The 20,174-nt window shown below is 62.6% G+C and overlaps 1 protein-coding gene across 2 annotated transcripts in view; it reads left to right on the top strand.

The window, feature by feature from the left end:
* BCAR1 (BCAR1 scaffold protein, Cas family member) overlaps nucleotides 1-19,426 on the top strand; it is a 32,935-nt gene extending 13,509 nt beyond the window's left edge. For both annotated transcript variants that reach the window (XM_065925012.1, XM_065925011.1), the window contains exons 2-7: nucleotides 7,461-8,048; nucleotides 12,274-12,435; nucleotides 12,578-12,694; nucleotides 13,668-14,765; nucleotides 15,677-15,766; nucleotides 18,461-19,426. In XM_065925012.1, coding sequence (XP_065781084.1) covers nucleotides 7,461-8,048; nucleotides 12,274-12,435; nucleotides 12,578-12,694; nucleotides 13,668-14,765; nucleotides 15,677-15,766; nucleotides 18,461-18,973 — 2,568 coding nt within the window. In that variant the 3' untranslated portion in view covers nucleotides 18,974-19,426. The remainder of the gene's footprint in view (nucleotides 1-7,460; nucleotides 8,049-12,273; nucleotides 12,436-12,577; nucleotides 12,695-13,667; nucleotides 14,766-15,676; nucleotides 15,767-18,460) is intronic.
* Nucleotides 19,427-20,174: the final 748 nt, after the last annotated feature.

Below are 20,174 nucleotides of genomic sequence, written 5' to 3'. Positions count from 1 at the left end.
AAGGCCCCTATGGAGCTCCAGGGTGGTCTCCCTCCAGGGGGTGGGTGGGGGAGCCTCTGACTTGACCAGCTCCCATCTCTGCTTGGGGAGAGGGACGAAGCACTGGCTGGCCTAGAGGGAGCTCAGGGCGGAGGGGCAGGGCCCTGTCCCAGACCCCTTTTCCAGCGCGTCCTGGAAGTTGGGGCTTGGAACTGTTCTGAGCTGGAGAACTGTGCTCTTTGTGCCCGTGTGTCTTTCCTCCTCTTGCTGAAGCAGGTGGTGCTGCTTTAAGGGCTACTAAGAGTTATCATTTAGGACTGGAGAGGGGGCTTTGAGCGCCAAGGTGGGGAAACCAAGGCGTTGTAAGGAACAACGCCCCTGCCGCCCCAGCTGGGCTGTGCCTCTGCCTCGGCCCCTCCGGTGGCAAACCTGGGGGGTGGCTGTGCTGGCTTCCCAGGGCCTGATGCTGTCCGTGAAGTCAAGGTCGGCCTGTGTTGGCCCTCTGCCGAGCAGCCGAATCCCAAGACTGAGCAGGGCGGTCCGTCCCAGCGCGTCTGGGGTCTGGGTCGGCTCCCTGGGTGGGTGGCAGTGGTGTGGAGCTCAGGGCGTGAGGACCACTCCCAGCTGCCAGCAGGTGGGGTGGGCTCTGGGACAGCGGGCTCTGCTCTCGTCCCTCCCCAGGGGCTACTCAGTGCCCGGGGCCAGGCCCACCCCTCCCCACCATCTGGTGTGCTGGAGGCTGCAGGTCGTGTCTGCGGCAGGAGGGCCCTTCCTGCCCAGCCTCCAGGGTCCGTGCCCGGGACGCCTGCCCGTACCCTGCTCCCTGCCTGGGACCTGCAGATAGAGGCTTCCGCTCTCGCCACTGTGAGCTAAGGCCAGGTCCGGGCGCCTGCTGGCCCGAGGGAGCTGCTGGCCGTGACTCCCCACAGCCGGGTTTCCGGTCTGTGTCTGTGGACCTGTTCTGGCTGCTGGGGTCAGGCCTGGGGTCTGCTCTGCGTTGGGGTCTCAGACGCTGCCCAGTAGGCGGGGAAGGAGGCACGCCTCCCTTGTTCCCAGAGGGTGGCTCTGGCGTGGGGGGCTCACCCATGCTCCTCACGCTGAACCCTGAAGACCTAAGCCCAGACCCTGATCCCTCAGTTGTCCTGGGCGATACCAAGGCCAACTGCCCGAGATGGGGGTGTGGGGACCCCTGGAAAGGGAAGAGGCGCTGTCCTCCTGGCCCCACTGCAGCCCAGAGCAGAGTGGAGTCTTGTCAGGGACCTAGGCATGGGGCTGCCCTCCTGGGGGCATCCCAGGGCATGGGTGAGCTGTGGGCGTGGGCTGCCGTGGTGGCACACACACGTTTTGGCTGTATCCACTGGCCGCAGGGTCTCTTTGGGACAAGCAAACAGAATACCCCAGAGATAAACTTGGCCCACACTTGAGACGGCCGTGCATGAAGAGAACCAGTGTTTGCGGAGTGAGTGCCGTGTGTGGGGTTCTGTGCTCAGGGCCAGGGTGTGTGGCGGGGGCGGAGGCGGGGCTGGGGGGCTGGGGGACAAGGCCTGTGAACTTTCCACCCTGGCTTCCGTGGACCTGAGCAGTGCCCTGGGGCCACCCGGCTGCGCTTTGCCACACAGCTCAGGGCTCCTCTGCCATGTTCTGCCCGTGACGCTGGCAGATCAGGTAACAGTTGTGTGCCTCAGTTTCCCCGTCTGTACGATGGGTGGAGGAGATAACTGAGTGTGCAGAAGAGCCATGTCTTCAGGTCGTCACTGTGAGCCTGTCAGTGTCTCAGCCGCCAGGTAGCACCGCCCACGAGCCTGGGTTTGGGGACACCCAGAGCACACCCGGGACTCCCCGGGGCAGCGAGTGGAGGGCACACCCATCCGATGGAGGCCATGGCCCAGCTGCTCTGCGCCCTGGGCCCGGGTGGGTCTGGCGCACACAACGAGGGCCATTCTCACACCAGGCCAGCCTGCGGGACAGCCTCTCAGCTCCCCGTGCAACAACCAGGCCGTTGTTCTGGGTGCGCCGACTGCAAGCTGTTGCCTGGGGAGTATTGCTTCAGGCTGGTGGTGCCCCTGTCCCCTCCCTCTGGGGCGAGGCCGTGTCAGGGGGCCGTCTTGGCTTCCTCGGGCAGCTCCCAGGGAGGCCAGAGCACCGCCCCCTCCTGCACCCGGCAGGTCAGCAGCCCCGGGTTCAGCCTGGCTTGTGCGGGGCTACCCCCCCCAGTCCTGGACGCCCAGGTTGGGGGACACGAAGTGGGCCGTGATGAGGGGTGTCGATCGGCAGGCACTTCAGGGAGGACGCAGCAGGCGGTGGGTGCCCGGGAAAGGACGTGGGAGCCTTCCTGGGGGTTGCGACACCCGAGTAGCGTACTGAAGGAGTAGAATTTAGCGAGGGGCTCCCCAGGTCAGGAGCAAGGGGCCAGAGGCTTGGGTGGGCAGCCGCCGTCCGCGGGGTGCCTGGACATGGGTGGGCCTCTGTGCTCTGCCCTCCCGGGGGCCCGGCTCTACATCCCTAGGGCTCCTGACGGAGGCTGGCGGGCCGGGTGCTGGGTGCTGGGTGGATGGGCCCCTCTTCAGCCTGGAGCAAGGTTCCGGGCCCGGGGGCACGCGTGCAGTGCAGGAGTGCTCCGGAGCGGTGGGTCTCGCCTTGTTCTGCCACGGCATGCCACCACAGGACGTGCTTACTGGGCCCTCCCTGCGTCCTCCCCAGGCAGTCTGCCAGTCCAGGCCATGGCCCTGGCTCCCCTCCAGCCTGTCCCCGCTTCACGGTCCTGTCTCGTGTCTGCCCTCTGTCCACACGCGCTTCCCCGCACGGTTTCCTGGCTGCCTGGCTTTCGTCCTTCGTGAGTCGCCTAAGACGTCTCTCTTGGGAGGCCCTCAGCCCAGCCTCTGTGAGCTGGCCCTGTCACGTTAGTTTTGCGTCCCACTCTTCACCCTGTCCTGGTGGACCGTGGTGTGTCTTCTCGGTCGAGCTAGGCTCACGCTGCCTTGCAGAGGCCGGCCCAGCACCTGGCCAGGCAAGCCTCTTACCAAACAGAAGCAGCGTTCTGGGAGAGCAGGCTCGGCCCTGAGCTCAGGGGACCCTCTCTGCAGTGCGGGGAGGGCAGACCCAGGCCGGTCTTCGTGCTGCTGCTCAGACCTGGGGACGGGCGTGAGGAGTGGCTGGGAGGCCCTGGGGTGGTGCCCGGCCAGCTGGCGCGTGGCAGTGCCTGGGCCGTGGCGAGCCCGGCCCTGGGGCTCAGGGCGGCAGCGGGCACCACCTGATGCAGGTCGAGGCGCTCCTGGTGCCAGGCGCCTGCTGCCGTGTGCCCTCTCTGGAGGCGCTGGCCTCCCTGGACCGTATGGTCGCCGTGGGCCGACTGCTCCATGTGTTCACACACCGCACAGTGCCCCGGTAACTCCTTGGGGACCCTCCTGGGGCCGGGCCCTCCCTCCCACCCCGTCCCCCTTTCCCGCTGGCCCTGGCCCTGGATGGAGCCCTCCAGCCGCCCGAGAGGCCAGCACTGCCTGAAGCCCCTCTGCCGGCCCCGCCGGCGGCCCTCCTCCAAGGTGGGGGGCGTCCGCGGGCATGCCCCTGTCTGCACCCGCCCCCTTGGGCTGGAGGGGTTTTCCTGTGACTCACTCTGCTGGCACTTCCTGTGGTCATGGGGCAGGGGCTGAGGGGACCCAGCGGGGTGGCTCTGTGTTCTGGGGTCACTCGCTGGGGGAGAGTGGGCTGGACGTCCCGCCCCCCCGACGGAGTCAGAGTGTGCTCCATCAAGCAGACTGCAGGCCATATTTGGGAAACTTGCTCTTCCTGCAGGCAGCCGGGGCTGGGACCTGGGAACCCAGCGGGCTATGGGGCTCCTCCCAGGCCTCTGCCCTCTGACCCACCTCGGCCTGGGCCATCCCATCCTGCTGTGGAGCCCAGGAGGTTGTCAAGACGTATGTGTTTTCAACCCCCAAACCAAAAAATGCTTATTAAATAAAAATTGCAAATTTCTGAAAAACAGGAGGAAAAAGCATTCTTTGATCATCTCAAACATTATCCTCTCCCCATTTTTCAAGTTCAAGTGACTTTTTATTGAGGAATCATGTACCCCTCTTGTGTTCATAACTAACCTGATCTAATGTGCTGTGGATGGTGCCGTGTGGAGCCTGAACCCCGCTGCTCCCCTTGGTGTGGGCAGGCCTCTGCTCCGCGCAGGCACTGGCTTCCCTGGGCCTCATCCCCCTTGATTCCCAGCTTCCTGGCCTCCGGCTCTGCGGGGGTGCACTCCCCACCAACACTCTGAGCCTGGAGTTTGAACGTGCGGTCCTGGGTCCCTGGACCTCTTTATGGCCCCCAAGGCCGACGTGGAGCTGGGTGAGACCCCGTCCTCTCTCTTCTCTGCCCGCTGATGAATCCAGGGGACAAGACGCAGGCCCCAGTGGATGCAGGTGGTCCCACCCCAAGTCCCACTTCCAAGGCAGGTCCAGAGCAGGCTTTGACTCTTTAGGCCCCAGGAGACGCAGAGGAGGGGCTGGCACCCTGCTGGCCTGGCACAGTCCTGGCCTCAGGCCTGGCCTCCCTCCTGGCAAGGCCTGGGCCTCTGCTGCACCCCGCCAAGCTCTCCACTGCCCTGGAGGCTGCAGCGGCCCTGGCCCTCTTGCCAGGAGCCAGCTTCTCTCTTGTCCACTGCCTCCCTCCTGCCTGCTGCCCTTGCCCCTGCCCGCTACCTCGCCCCTGCCCGCTGCCTTCCCTCCTGCTCACTGCCTCACCCCTTCCCGCTTCCTTCCCTCCTGCCCGCTGCCCTCGCCCCTGCCCGCTGCCTCCCTTCTGCCTGCTGCCCTCGCCCCTGCCCGCTGCCCTCACCCCTGCCCGCTGCCTCCCTTCTGCCCGCTGCCCTCGCCCCTGCCCTCACCCCTGCCCGCTGCCTTCCCTCCTGCCTACTGCCCTCTCCCCTACCCACTGCCTGCATTCTGCCCACTGCCCTTGCCCCTGCTCGCTGCCTCCACTCCTGCCCGCTGCCCTTGCCCCTGCCCTCTGCTTCACTCCTGCCCACTGCCTTCCCTCCTGCCTGCTGCCTCCCTCCTGCCCTCTGCCCTCGCCCCTGCCCGCTGCCTCCCTCCTGCCCGCTGCCTCGCCCCTGCCTGCTGCCCTCGCCCCTGCCCGCTGCCTTCCCTCCTGCCTGCTGCCTCCACTCCTGCCTGCTGCCCTCGCCTCTGCCTGCTGCCTTTCCTCCTGCCTGCTGCTCTCGCCCCTGCCTGCTGCCTTCCCTCCTCCCCGCTGCCTCCCTCCTGCCTGCTGCCCTCGCCCCTGCCCGCTGCCCTCGCCCCTGCCTGCTACCTCCCTCCTGCCCTCACCCCTGCCCGCTGCCCTGGCCCCTGCCCGCTGCTTCCACTCCTGCCTGCTGCCTTCGCCCCTGCCCACTGCCTCCACTCCTGCCCTCTGCCCTCGCCCCTGCCCGCTGCTTCCCTCCTGCCCTCTGCCCTCGCCCCTGCCCGCTGCCCTCGCCCCTTTCTGCTGCCTTCCCTCCTGCCCGCTGCCCTCTCCCCTGCCCGCTGCCTCCACTCCTGCCTGGGGCCGGGCTGGCCTTGTCCCTCCCACTGGGCCCCTGGGGCACCTCTGGGCCCTGCCCCGGCACACGCAGTGGGCTGAGGACTGAAAGGCGGGGCCCTCTTCCCGTTCTCTGTCTCCAGGGAGGTTCCAGGCCTGTCAGTACGCTGTCTGTCAGGACTGGGGTCCTCCTGCTGGGCCCTGGGGCCTCTGCGTGGAGCATGTCTCCCTGCTCCGGGGGGGCTGACTCACGGAGAACAGAGCAGCGCCCCAAGTCAGTGGTTCTGGGGCAACTGTGAGAACTAAGGGTAATTACTGGAGTAAAGAGCGGGGCTGGGGGGATGGTGTTGCCCTTCTGCGGCCTTCCTCAGTCTTACGGGATGCCTTCCCGTTTTGCTGTATTTTCCCCATTTATTCCTGATGTCTGTCTCATTTCTGTCCCTCCTCCGGAGGCACCCATGCAAATGTAATGTGTCTGGAATCTGTCCTTGGACAAGTGTCTGTGAAAAACACGTAGTTGTTCTGTAGGTGCCTGTGACATCTGCACACAGCATTCTGGGCCGTAGAGCGCCTCTTTGCAGCCGAAACTCGGGCGGGCATGGCTGGCATTCCTCATTAGCCCCCGGGCCCTGCCAGAGCTCAGGGTAGAATCAAGAACGTGTCCCGCTTTGCTGGCTGGGGCCCTGCGCATCCTTTGTGGCTGTCTTGGCCGGTCTACTTTCCCTTTCAGAGAACTCTTTGTGTTTTGTGGGGTTTCTGCTGGTGTTTTGCCTTTTCATTGCTTAGATGTTAGAGCCCCTCCAGACTCCAGATCATTGGTGGCCTGCCACCTGCCAGCTTTCTGTGATTCGCCCATCCAGCTGAAACCATTCACGTCAGTGAGCCTGAATCTATCTTTGCTTCTGTTGTTGTTTCCTTAGATTTTGTGCTTTTGTGGTCTTTTTTCCTGGGGTTTTGTTCTATAATTTTTTCCACTCCAAAGTCCCAGAGATAGTCTGGGACAGTGTTTTCTTCTGTCACCTCTAAGCTCGTACCTTTTACAGGTGTTTGAAACGTGAGACAAGTGTCCAAACGGGCTTCTCTTCCCGCGGTGCGTGAGCATGTGTGTTGTGGTCCTGCCCTCGCCATCACTGTGGGGGTCCCAGTCGTGATCTGGAGTCGTGACCCATCCTCATGGCAAGAACGCAGTGCCTCTTTGCCTTCCATTTTCAGAACGAACCTGCCTACCTGCTGACCTCTATTTCTCCACTTAATTCTAGAAAGATTCTTTGTCTTTGATTGACTTCTTCCCTCTCCCAAAAATTCTGTTGGCATTTTTATTGCAGTTGTAACATATTAAGTAAACTTGGCCCAGTTGGCGCATTTTCTCCTCTGAAGTCTCCTGGAGTCTGTGCTTGCTTAACTCTTAGATAACTTGCAGCTTTTGTTATCTGCTGACGTCTTTCCCGTGAGGTCGGCCCTTCATGCTTGTTGGGCTCTTTACGTAGATGGCGCGTGCTCTGCAGACAATGACTGTTTTGCTCCTGTGTGTCGTCTGGTCTCTCCCTCCTGGCTGACTGTGCTGGCGGGGCAGCAGGCAGGGCGTGCATCCTGTTTTCTCTGCAGGACGTGGTGGTCGTTACTGTCATGATCGCTGCCCTCCCCAGCCTTGGGTCCAGCTTGTAGCGTGACTCTGGGAGTATTTGGTTGTGTTTTTTTTCAGTAGCTTGGGTGCCATCCTGGAGTGTGGGTGGAGGCTGCAGTTGTGAGGGCTTTGAGGCACACTGCAGGCGCGTTTGAAGAAGCGCCAGCATCAACGGGGCTGTTCTGCCAGGGACGGTGGGCACAGAGACCAAGGGATCCCGCTAAACCCTGCATAGTTCCTGCCTCGGTGCCAGAGCCACATGCCCCCCCAGTCCTGGAGAGGGTGGGAGCCGGGAGGGCTGTGGGTGCCGAGTGCCGCCTCTGCCCTCACGCCCCACTTCTCTCCCCAGAACGTGCTGGCCAAAGCCCTCTATGACAATGTGGCCGAGTCCCCGGATGAGCTCTCCTTCCGCAAGGGCGACATCATGACGGTGCTGGAGCGGGACACGCAGGGCCTGGGCGGCTGGTGGCTCTGCTCACTCCATGGTCGACAAGGCATCGTGCCCGGGAACCGCCTCAAGATCCTGGTGGGCATGCACGACAAGAAGCCCGCGGCGCCCGGCCCGCCCCAGCCCAGCCTCCTGGCCCCCGCGGCCCCGTACGCGCCCATGTTGCCGGCCACCTTCCCGCCCCAGCCAGACAGCGTCTACCTGGTACCTACCCCCAGCAAGACTCAGCAAGGCCTCTACCAGGCCCCTGGGCCCAGCCCCCAGTTCCAGTCCCCGCCGGCCAAGCAGACCTCCTCCTTCTCCAAGCAGATGCCTCATCACCCGTTCCCCAGCCCAGCCCCAGACCACTGCCAGGTGCCTCCGGGACCAGGCAGCCCCGCCCAGGACACCTACCAGGTGCCACCCTCCGCCGGGGTAGGGCAGGGCGTCTACCAGGTGCCGCCGTCCATGGACACACGGCACTGGGAGGGGACGAAGCCACCAGCCAAGGTAAGGCCTCCCTGGGAGATCAGGCGGCACTTCCGGGGGGTCTTGCCCAGGCCTGACTGCTGGATACAGCAGGGCCCAGCCAGTGTGATCTTTGGGACCACGGGGGTTCCCATAGCGGCTCCGCATTTGGTGTGGGGCTGCAGTGGGAGGTGAATGCTGAGTGTTTATGTGTCTGCTGGTGTGGGGGTGAGCTGCCCAGGAGAAGACATGGAGCTGGTCTTGGGCCATGAGGTGTCCTTCAGCTGACAAGCCCCAGTGGGAGGGTTTCCTGGCAGAGGAAAACTGGTGTGGCAGCTGGAGCTGGCCCAGGAGGCCTGAGAGTAGCCACGACCCTGGGGGCCTGGTACCCTCCTGAGGACAGAGGGTTTGGGGTGGGAGTGACCTGCCCAGCCGTGCAGGATAAAGCCATTCTGCGCAGAGGGGAGGGCGCAGGGAGCCCAGGAAAGGGGAGTGGGGGTTCTGACGGGTAATTGGGGTATGGAGCGCAAGGCTGGAGTGGCCAGGATCCCGGAAGGATGCGCTGGCTAGTGGCGACGCTTCTCTGCCCAGTGGCGCGGTGAGGGTGAGCGGTGCGGGGCGGCGGGGCCTCTGCGGTTGTCAGGCCTGCAGCTGCTCCCTCCTGCTGCTCTGCCAGGACGGCGGCTGCATGAGCGCCAGCCAGCAGGGCATGGAGGAAGGGCCCAGGGCGCCTGGGGGCCCCTCAGCAGTGAGCGCGTCCCCCAGGCACCTGACCCTCTCCCGGGCCGTGGCAGCGAGCTACAGAAGCCGCAGGGTGACCTGCCCGTGACTCCTGGACTGAGGGTGCACACTGCCTGCTGGACAGTCTGGTCGCCCGAGAGGGCCTTTCATTCCAAGTCCCTGGCAGGCTGTTTGTTGCCCATGGGAGGTGGGAGCCCAGCACCCCAGCGGCACCCCGACCTGCCCACACGCCCCTCACCCTGGGGCCCGTCTGCCATGGACGGAGCAAGACTGGAGTGCGTGTCTTGCCCAGAGCTGCCCATCTGAGGACACTCTCCCCACGGCACTGGGCCTCTGTGCTCTGCCGGCCTGGGGCCAAGATGCCCGCCGGGCAGCGGTCCAGCGTGTGGTGTCACCCTGGCCCTGCCACGGGCAGAGCCTGGCAGCCGGGAGGCCTGGGTGGAGGCCCCTCATCTCCGCCTGCTCCTTCCACCGCCTGGCTGGACAGGCTGGGGGCTGGGGTGGGGCGGCCCAGACAGGGACTGCTGCACAGTGGCGCGGGGCGGGGTGGGGAGACTGGCTGGGGAGCCTGGGGACAGGCCAGAGTCCCTCTGGCACACCCACACAGCTCCATTCCTCACACTCCCCCGGCAGGCGCTCTCCCCGCCTGCTCTCTCCTTCCGAGCCTCTGCAGGCGGGCGTGTCCTGGCGCAGCTTTGAGGCCGGACACAGTGGAAGCCCCCGGCCCGGCGGCGCAGCGAGGCCCCACTGTGGGCTGTGGACTCGGGCCCACGTTTAGCTGTGGGTCCTGTTTCCCTCCCGTGCACGCGGCTTGCTCTTGGACTGCTGTCTGGGTTCCCCTGGCTGGCGAGCTCCCCCTGCCTGCCCACTGGGGGAGTTGCCCAGAGCCAGTGTCCCCGAGGGCCCCGACCTGGCTGGGGGCCCAGGGAGTAAGGCTCTGTGTCCAGGAACCTCGCCCTCCCCTGAGAAGCCTCGCTGCTCCTGGCCTGGGCAGCCTCGATTGCATCTGCTTTCATTTCATAGTCGTGAAAGCCGTGCTTGCTTGTCACGGGCAGGTGCATAATGTGTGAGAACGCCTGGAGAGGAACTCCCCCAATCGAGATGGGCCCACTGGGGGATTTCAGCGTATTTTGTCTACTGAACTACTCATCTTTCACACATGGTACAGACTTTTGCCTTTGAGGTCAGAAATCTGGCATTAGATACCAGAAGAATTTTCTTGGGTCCCTAAGTGTGATCACAGCTGCCCCCAGTTTTGCTTGTCACCCCCTCTTTGGGGGACAGGCTCCAAGGGGTTTCTGATGGCGAGTGTCTCTGTGACAAACTGCAAGACTGTAAACATCCTGCAGCTTGCATCTGTGCCCGCATTTCAGGCTGTGCTTTCAGAAGCCTGGGAAACTGAGGCCTCTGGTTCTAGGGCTGGCGGTTGACTGGACTGAGGGGGACCCTGCAGAGTGTCAGTGGGGCCTTGGGGCCAGGGAAACAGAAGGCGACTAATGAGGCAGGTGCCCAGGAATGGTCACCTGTCGGCAGCCTGGAGCAGGGCGGCCTGTGTGGCTCAGGGGAGGTCAGAGACACCTCGGGAGTCAGCACCCTCTGGGGCTAGGGCATGGTTTAGGAAGCCGAGGGCAGAAGCCGGGGGGCCCCAGAGGAGGAGGCTAGTCATGGGGGTGCGCCTCTGGGTCAGAGCTGCAGACACGGCTCAGCTCAGCCTCGCTTTTCAGGAGAGGGGAACCCATGTCAGACCTGGGCCTCCGTCCTTCGGCACCATAGAGTGGGCTGGCCTGGGTCGCGAGGGGTGACACACATTGCCCGGAACAGGGACAGGCTGCCCGGCGGTGGTCGGGCAGAAGGCAGCAGGGCGCTTGCCGGGTTCTGGGGTCTTGGGAGCCTTCAGTCTCACTTTGGTCTCCTGATGGTGCACTGTGGCGCCTGCCCAGGTAATGGTCTGGATGTGTGTCTGGCCGTGGCTGGGGGGCGTGTTTTCTCGGCTTCTGCGTGTCTGTCTCTTGTGCCTTGAGATGTGTGCGTGAGAGCTCCTGTGGGCCGTGGGCTGGGTGCTGTGTCTCCTGTTCAGCTCTGGGTTTGTCCCCCACCCCTGGGGTGCCAGGTCTGCTGATGGGGCCTCAGGTGTGGAGCCAGCAGCCTGTGATGAGGGGCTCTGCGGCTCTCGGGCACGGGTCTCCCTGATCAGCTTCCTCCCGGTGGCCGCCTGCTCTGCCCTCTAACCAGAGACATCTGTCAGCCAGCATGGCTGCTCCCCACAGTGGTGCTGGCGGGCAAGGAGGGAGAGGCCGGGGCGCACCCCTCGTCCCGGGGTCCCCTCGGGCCTCGCTTCAGGGTCCCGCCGACCCGCCACGTCCCGCCAGCCGCCCCCCTGGCCTGCTGCTGGACGGCTCCAGCGTCTGAAAATAGCCCTGGAGGAGACTCAAGTCTGGGGCTGGAGAAGAGAGCCTGGGAAGGACCGCCTGCTGGCTGCTGCGCAGACAAGCCGGGGGTGGGGACACCGTGGGCGAGCCCCTCCCGGCCGCGCCTCTGCCCCGGGGGCGCCCAGCGGCTGCGGAGCAGGCCTGCCTCTGCCCCACGGGTGGGGAGCCCTGAGTCACCGCGTCCCAGACCTCCCGTTTGATTAGGGAACAGAATGGCATTTTGTCAAGAGGGCTGAGCTGGGAGCCGTGTGGAGGAGGTGTGCCCCTGCCGGGTCAGCAGATCTGGGGGCCCACGAGGCCCGCAGGGGGAGGCTGCCTGCCCAACCCTGCCCACTAGCGGGCCAGGGACCCCGCGCCCTGCACCAGGAGGGAAGACCTCCCCACCGAGGCCCTGTCCTTTTGGGTGCGTGGAGGGTGGTCTCCGCGGCCCCCGGGGTGTGGTGCTGTGGGGAGCGGGGGTCCTGGTTCTGATCTCCATCCTTCCCTCACACCCCCGCACAACTTGCAGGAACAGTGTGTGTCCTGCTGTTTGCCATAGAACTGGCTCTGGGGGCTGGGAGTTCTCAGTGACCCCCTTCCCAGGAATCCTCCAAGGGTGTGCAGAACAAGGAGGGCAGGGAGGCCCCGGGCCCTGACCCCTGGGATCGCCTGCAGGCCCCCTCCTCCTCCGGCCTGGGGAGAGCCCTGCCTGGCACCACTGCCTCCATCATCTGGAGCCCAAAGGCGGCTGCCAGGCCCTCCAGTGGGGACACGGCCGTGGGCAGGCTGTCCTGAGGACAGTGTGGCTGGGAGGCGCCGTCGGCAGGCGCGGCCCCCTCCTCAACCCACGTGTAGGTGCCTCTGGAACCTTGCGGGTTGCTCGGCTGTGGAGACAGCACCTGTGTCCTTCCACACCAGATGGCTCTTGGCCAACAGTAGGTCCTTGTGGTCCCCGCACGCAGTCTGACTGAAGAGAGGCCAGGACTCTGAGAGACGCGCACACCCTCGACTCTGGGGCCCTCGTGTGTGTCCTGCTCACCTCGGGTGGTGGCAGCGCCCTGGGGGTCGTGGAGGCTGGCCTCCAGGGCCGGAGGTGACGGCTGGCCGTCTGCCCGCAGGTGGTGGTGCCCACCCGAGTGGGGCAGGGCTACGTGTTCGAGGCCCCCCCACCCGAGCAGGACGAGTACGACATCCCGCGCTACCTGCTGGCCCCGGGGCCCCAGGACATCTACGACGTGCCCCCCGTGCGCGGGCTGCTGCCCGGCCAGTGCAGCCAGGAGGTGGGTGTCTGGGCTGGTGGCGGGTTGGGGCGCTGCGCTCCCCAGCCCCGGCCTGGAAAGCCCTGGGGTGCATCTTGGGGTCCTCTCTCCCTGCCCTCAGGTGGCCCTGGCCCCTGCATTACTGCGCCTCTCCTGCCCTCAGGTATATGACACACCCCCCATGGCCGTCAAGGGTCCCAATGGCCGGGACCCATCGCTGGACGTGTACGACGTGCCCCCCAGTGTGGAGAAGGGCCTGCCGCCGGCCAGCCACCACGCGGTGAGAGCAGAAGGGATGCTGCGGCCACACAGGGTGCTGGGTGTGACTGTGTGCGCCCTGTGGAGGGGGCCTGCAGAGCAGGGGGCTCCAGAGACCTGCCTCCAGGACCTCTGTGATGGGGCTGGAAACCAGGCGCCCCTCCAAGCCTCGGCTTTTTCTTCAGGGAAAGGGTCCCTCCCCTGCAGGGCGTTCTCCAGGAGGTTCTTGAGAGCATCACATGGGATAGCAGGGGGACCACAGAACGCACCATCCAAACCAGGGTTCTTCTGAGAGGGGGAGGAGGAGGATGAATAATTAGAAGGGGCCTCGGGCACGAACCAGGACTGTCCTGGTCGAACCAGGGCGTCAGCACCCTGAGCACAGCATGCAGGTGGCTCAGCCACCTGTTCATATCTGCCATAGAGTAGAGGTAAAGAACGTGCCTGCCAATACAGGACACGTAAGAGAAGCAGGTTCGATCCCTGGGTCAGGAAGATCCCCTAGAGGAAGGCATGGGAAGCCACTCCAGTATTCTTGCCTGGAGAATCCCAGGGACAGAGGAGCCTGCAGGCACCAGTCCATGGGGTCACAAAGAGTCGGACAGGACTGAGAGACTGATAGACTAGAGGATATCCCAGTGGTGGCAATGCTGACAGTGGTGGAGGTAATGGTGCAATAGCTGACCTCTCTCTGAGTGTTTGCAGTTACAGAGAATTAAATCATGTAGTCCTCACAATAAACCCGTGAGGGCGTTCTCTCACAGGCAACTGGCCGGGCACAGAGGTCCAGCCAGCGCCTGAGGTCACAGAGCTAGTAAGTGGTGGGGCCATGATTTTGAGCTCTGGTCTGGCCCCAGAGTCGGGTTCTGAAGCGTAACCTGCAGGAAGAATGGCGACGCTTGAGCGCCAGGCTGTGTGTGGATGCCTGGGTCCACCCGCAGGTCTGAGGCAGGGGCAGGTGGACGGGCAGCTGTGACCTGCTTCTCGGCCCCCAGGTGTACGATGTCCCGCCCTCGGTGAGCAAGGACGTGCCCGACGGCCCCCTGCTGCGTGAGGAGACCTACGACGTGCCCCCCGCCTTCGCCAAGACCAAGCCCTTCGACCCGACCCGCCACCCGCTGGTCCTGGCCGCGCTTCCTCCAGACTCCCCGCCGGCCGAGGACGTGTATGACGTGCCGCCCCCAGCCCCCGACCTCTACGACGTGCCCCCAGGCTTGCGGCGGCCCGGCCCCGGCACCCTCTACGACGTGCCCCGGGAGCGGCTCCTGCCCCCCGAGGCGGCCAGCAGTGCCATGGCGGACGCCAGCCTGTACTCGGTGCCCCCTGCGGCTGAGAGGGAGGTCCCGGCCGACGCCAAGCGCCTGTCGGCCTCGAGCACTGGCAGCACCCGCAGCAGCCAGTCGGCCTCCTCCCTGGAGGCGGCGGTGCCGGGCCGCGAGCCCCTGGAGCTGGAGGTGGCCGTGGAGGCCCTAGCCCGGCTGCAGCAGGGCGTGAGTGCCACTGTGGCCCACCTCTTGGACCTAGCAGGCAGCGCAGGCGCGTGCGGGGGCCGGCGCGGGCCCCCCGAGCCTCAGGAGCCTCCAACCGCAGACCTGCGGGCCGCCGTGGCCGCTGTGCACGCGGCCGTCCACGAACTGCTGGAGTTCGCCCGCAGCGCAGTGGGCAACGCCACGCACACCTCTGACCGCACGCTGCATGCTAAGCTGAGCCGGCAGCTGCAGAAGATGGAGGACGTGTACCAGACACTGGTGGCCCATGGCCAGGCCCTCGACAGTGGCCGGGGAGGTCTGGGGGCCACCCCCGAAGACCTGGACCGCCTGGTGGCCTGCTCACGGGCAGTGCCCGAGGACGCCAAGCAGCTGGCCTCCTTCCTGCACGGCAACGCCTCGCTGCTCTTCAGACGGACCAAGGCCTCTGTTCCAGGGCCGGAGGGGGGTGGCCCCCTGCACCCCAACCCCACTGACAAGGCCAGCAGCATCCAGTCCCGGCCCCTGCCTTCGCCCCCCAAGTTCACCTCCCAGGACTCGCCTGACGGGCAGTATGAGAACAGCGAGGGGGGCTGGATGGAGGACTATGACTACGTCCACCTGCAGGTGGGTGCGCCTGGGCCCTGGGAAGGGCCCCTGGTCCTCAGGGCTCCAGCTTTGCCACCCTGTCATGGGGACCTTGATCCCCCCAGAGAAGGCTCTTATGGCCAAAGGTAGACGTGGGTCCCGGCAAGGGTTTGCCGAGTCCCAGTGCCCTCCTCCCTTCGACCTTCCAGGCCAGCTGGGCCCCTGGAGTCCTGTCCTCCCCTATCTCAGGCCCTTGGACCCATGTGGCTGCACCATCAGAGGTCCTGCGGTGCCCCCCAGGGATGGCTGCCGATCACCTGCAAGGGCAGGACTTGCCTGCTGCCTTGTCCTGTTTGGGGAAGTAAATCCTGAAGTACAAGCAAAGGCAAAGATCCTGGCAGGAGGAGAGGGGGAACAGTGAGGTGACGGGACAGTGAGCCGGGCTGGGCCTCTGAGCCGAGGCCCAGGTGTCAGCCGAGTGGGCGTCCCAGGGACAGCGGGCAGGGGTGGGCAGGCAGACCCTGTATACCAGGGGGCAGGCCCAGCCGTGATTCCCACTGTGGGGGCTGGGCAGAGCAGTGGGGCCTGACTGCGGTGGCGTGCGCCCAGCCCATCCTCACCCCACACCCCGTCCTCACTCCTGAGCCCATGCGTGCCACGTGGCGGGTGCCCGTCTGAGGGCTGGGCCTAAAGGAGTCCTGGGGCCCTGCTACCTCACCCCGAACCCAGCCCTGGGGCAGGCCCACGCGTGGCTGCATGGCATGCGTCGGCCCCGTCCGAGCCCTGAGCCTGGCCCTCGCGTGGCCGCATGGCGTGCCTCCGCCCCGTCCTCTCCCCAAGCCCTGTCCTCACCCCGAGCGTGGCCGCAGCGCCCCCAGAGGCTGCTGGCCTCACTGCACCCCCCTGGTCTGGGCGCTGTGGCTCAACTCTATCCTGTGTCTCCCCTCCAGGGGAAGGAAGAGTTCGAGAAGACCCAGAAGGAGCTGCTGGAAAAGGGCAACATCATGAGGCAAGGGAAGGGCCAGCTGGAGCTGCAGCAGGTGAGGGCGCCCACGCTCGCAACCTCTCCTGGCGCCGTCGTCCTGAGAGTCCGTCTTGCGAGCTGAGCCTCTCAGGGCTCCCCAGACACGCCCCGCCCCACTCTCCCGCATAACTGTCCCCGTGTGTCAGTGCGATTTGTGTTTAGGTTGCTGTCAGTCATCGTGGTAGGTATCTTAGCACACGCAGAGACGTGTGAAAGCAAAAAGAAGTCGCTCACCCTCGGGGGCGGTCACCACGCTCTGGGGCTGGTTTCCAGTCCTGCTCGGGTCTCAGAAGGGGCCTCTGTCCATGGCTGAGACATGAATGAAAACATTTACATCTACTTTCATCTCAGGACGTTTCCGTGGCATTGAGTATTGACCATAAATTATTTTTAAAGTCAGCCTACATCAGTTATAGTTGAATGTTTAGTTTGTACCCCGTTTTTCTTATTGTGAAAAACACTGCTGTGTTTATCTGAGGACCTAGAATTTTCCTCATATTTTGGCTTGTTTCCATAGAATAGGAAATGGATTTCTTTAAAAGGGAGTTTTATTCTGATTATGAAGATTTTAAAAGTTAAAATATAGTCTGGTAAAAAATGAACACAGAAAATATCACCCAGAAAGTTTCCCTCATCTCCCATTCCTTGAGCATGGGGAAGGGTGGTCTCGGAGAGAGCCCACCAGGTTCACTCTGAGACTGGGGACTTGGGGTGTGGTTTTCAAAGCCACGTTTCCCCAGCTGCAAAGTAGGGAACATAGTTATACCCATCTTGGGGTCAGTGTGAGAATTAAATGAGTAAACAGTATATAATGCTCAGGAGGTGCTGGGCACGTAAAACAGGTGCAGTCAAGGTATAGGTGTTAATGACTGGCTACGAACGGAATCCCCACTGACTTAGGAAGTGGATGTGTGCCACATGTGTCTCTGCCTCCTGCCGCACTCTGTCAGCATTTCCTTAACCAGACTCGTGTTGGTGGACATTTAGTTTGTTCCCAGAGTTACTTTTGTAAACAAATCTGTGCTGACTACAAATCTATTCATATACCTGGTCAGTCACTTAGATAAATTACTAGAAGCTGAAGTAAAAGGAGCGTGTTTGAGAAACTAAAGATCTTGAGTTTCCAAGAGAGGGGCACAGGAACATAAAATGTGTTGACAGGAGTATTTGTTGTTCCACATCTACACCAGTGAAAACTCTAGAGACCCCACTACCACCAAATACCTACCAGTGGAGTGTAGGCTGAATAAAGTGTGGCCATTCGGACAGTAGAAAATGATGTAGCTGTTAAGAAACTGTCAAAGATTGAAAAGGACTCAATGGAGATAAAGCCGCAAAAAATGAGCATATTCTCATGCTGGACAAGAGAACCAAGTGAGTTTCACCAAGTATCCGGCTAAGAGGGAAAGTCGAGTGCTAGGAAGGGTCAGTGTCACAGTGGTTTGCTAATAAAGTAAAGCCTGAAACCTGAGTCTATGCAGGGCGGGTCACAGCCACCTAGTCAGAACCAGCTTGTGGTGAGGACTTGTCAGTCTACGCCACTGACACCCAGGCCAGAGCTGCTCCTGCTGGGGACTTTTATCACGTGGCTTATGTGTACTCACTAACAGGAAGCGCACGGCCCATTATTGTTGGGTGCTCAAGGTAAGTTATATGTATACATATTTAATGTATATTGTAAGCTATATATATATATACAGATAGATATTTAATATATGTATACATAGTACACTGTATGTTTCCAGTTTTTACCTTTTCCTGGGGTTGTGTTTGGGGGAAGAGGGGGCCGTTTGTAGGATCTTAGTTTCCTGACCAGGGATCAAACCTGCACCCGCTGCAGTGGAAGCAAAGTCTCAACCACGGGGCCACCAGGGAAGTCCTCCAGTTTTCTAATTCAAGAGGGAAAGGGACTATTTGTGTTTAAAGGAAAATGCCTTTGTAGAATATTCATTAGTTAATGGTGAGAATTTTTTCTGAAATAGGCAAATACTATGAGCTTTTGGGTTTTGCTTAACATTTTTATGTGAGAGATTTAATGCATGTGTAAAATTGAAGAAAATAACCCCCCCGGTAAACTCACTGGAGAAAAAGAACCCTGGACTTCCTCAGCCCCAGTCATTCTCAGGGCAGCAACTTGTCTGCCACATCATTGTGAAGACCTTACATTGTTTCATCTGCAATGACTTCAGTGTATAGTCCTAAAAGGATAATTCACCAGAGATTTAACAGATTTCAGGGTGCATGAAACTCCAGGTGATAACTCTCTTCTGCTGCGTATATTTGATTCTTTTTACACTGCATACGTTAAGGAGAATATTTTTTTAACTTTTCATTTTGAAATACTTAGAGATTGATGGGAAGTTGGAAAGAAAGTGTCAAGTGCGTTCCCTTCTCTCAGTGCTCCCCCACCCCGCCAGGGATGGCGTCTGAGGACAGCAGCATCCAAACCAGGAGACTGCCACCCCTCACCCCAGCCGCCATTCAGCCGTCCCCCTCTCTAGCAGTTTTGTCTTTTCAAAGCTGTGACACACGCGGCCTGCCACCTCTTGAGATGAGTGGGAAGGTTATCTGGAGACTGTCTGAGGGCAGGCTGGGCGGGTGGGACCGGGGAGGCCAGCGCGGGCCTCTGACTGGGGCCCTGGCTCTCCCACTGGGCTCTGTCCCTTCTGCCCCGCGGCCTGCTTTTCACTCTGCTGTCCCTCTCCGCCAGCTGAAGCAGTTCGAGCGGCTGGAGCAAGAAGTGTCGCGGCCCATAGAGCACGACCTGGCCAGCTGGACGCCGGCTCAGGCCGGGGCGCCAGGGCGGCCGGGCGGCCTGGGGCCCTCGGACCGGCAGCTGCTGCTCTTCTACCTGGAGCAGTGTGAGGCCAACCTGAGCACGCTGACCAACGCCGTGGACGCCTTCTTCACCGCCGTGGCCACCAACCAGCCGCCCAAGATCTTCGTGGCGCACAGCAAGTTCGTCATCCTCAGCGCGCACAAGCTGGTGTTCATCGGGGACACACTGTCGCGGCAGGCCCAGGCGGCCGACGTGCGCAGCCAGGTGACCCACTACAGCAACCTGCTCTGCGAGCTGCTGCGCGGCATCGTGGCCACCACCAAGGCCGCTGCCCTGCAGTACCCGTCGCCCGCCGCCGCCCAGGACATGGTGGACCGGGTCAAGGAGCTGGGCCACAGCACCCAGCAGTTCCGCCGCGTCCTGGGCCAGCTGGCTGCCGCCTGAGCGCTGCCCGCGGAGGGGCGAGGGCAGGAGGGCAGGGCGGCGTGGGCCCAGAGAGCTGCTGCCCTGCGCGGGGCCAGGCGCCCAGACTGCGCAGGGTGGCGTGTGTATTTATGACGGGCCAGGACGTGGGGCGGGCCTCCCAGCGGAGCCCCAGCAGAGCCAGACCCAGAGCCAAGGCCACGAGGGCTGGCGGTCTCTCCCGAGTGCACTGCAGGCCCAGGGGCACCAGCCCTCGGGGCGGGCTGGGGTCCACAGACCCCACCACCCACATGGCCTCAGGGGACCCCTTGGGCTGACCAGTGAGGGGGCCACGTTCCGCCCCCCACAGGGCAAGTGTGGCTGGGGGTATGTTCTCTCTGCACCAGGAGAAAACCCTAAGAAACTATTTTTCATTATTGATTTTCCAATCATTTGACTAATAGTCTACATTTAAATAAAATTTAAAAATGAAAAGCATCCTCCTGAGGTATGAGAGGCTAGAAGGCCAGGTGGTGGGAGGGCAGGCGTGCCACAGGTGGGCTGGCGGGTTGAGGGGTCTCCAGGGGTTTCAGGCTGAGGCTGTGACTGGTCTCTCAGAAGGGCAAAGAGAAAGTAGGTCTCCTCAAAAGAAAACGAAGGCCTGGGGGAGCAGGGCTAGGCCTGGAAAGGAGGCAGAGAATCCTGGGCTGCTGGAAGGAGGCTGAAGAGCCGCGTCCGGCGGAGCCCCGTGGCCAGGAAGGCTCTGGGCCGTGTGGCCAGCTCCGAGGTCTGATGGAAATCCACCCCGGTCCCCGGCAGTGGCCGAAGGGAAGGCGGGTGCAGGGATGGGAGCCACTCCAGGAGCCAGTGAGCCCTGCTGGGGCCCCCACATCTGAAGACAGAGAGCCTCCCACTGAGGGCACCCCTGGGAGGCACAGGACTCCATGCAGAGAAACCCTCTTTCACAGCCCTTGTCCAGAACTTAGTCCTTAGAAAGGAGCTCTTAATTTCAGCTTGTGGAACTTCTCCAGAAGTGTTCCATCTGAATTACAGAGACTTGGCTTTCAAGTTGGGAGATAGGGGACCAGAGTATGCTAAGTCCCTTCAGTCATGTCTGACTCTGTGGCCTCTACTCCCCGTGGACTATAGCCCACCAGGTTCCTGTCCATGAGATTCTCCAGGCAAGAACACTGGAGTGGGTTGCTATGTCCTCCTCCCGGGAGGGGACCAGCTGTCACCGTGG

This window comes from Muntiacus reevesi, chromosome 2 (assembly GCF_963930625.1).
Source record: "Muntiacus reevesi chromosome 2, mMunRee1.1, whole genome shotgun sequence".
Lineage (NCBI taxonomy): Eukaryota > Metazoa > Chordata > Mammalia > Artiodactyla > Cervidae > Muntiacus > Muntiacus reevesi.
The sequence above is the reverse complement of the archived record's forward strand: the minus strand, read 5'-3'. Positions and strand labels throughout refer to the sequence as shown.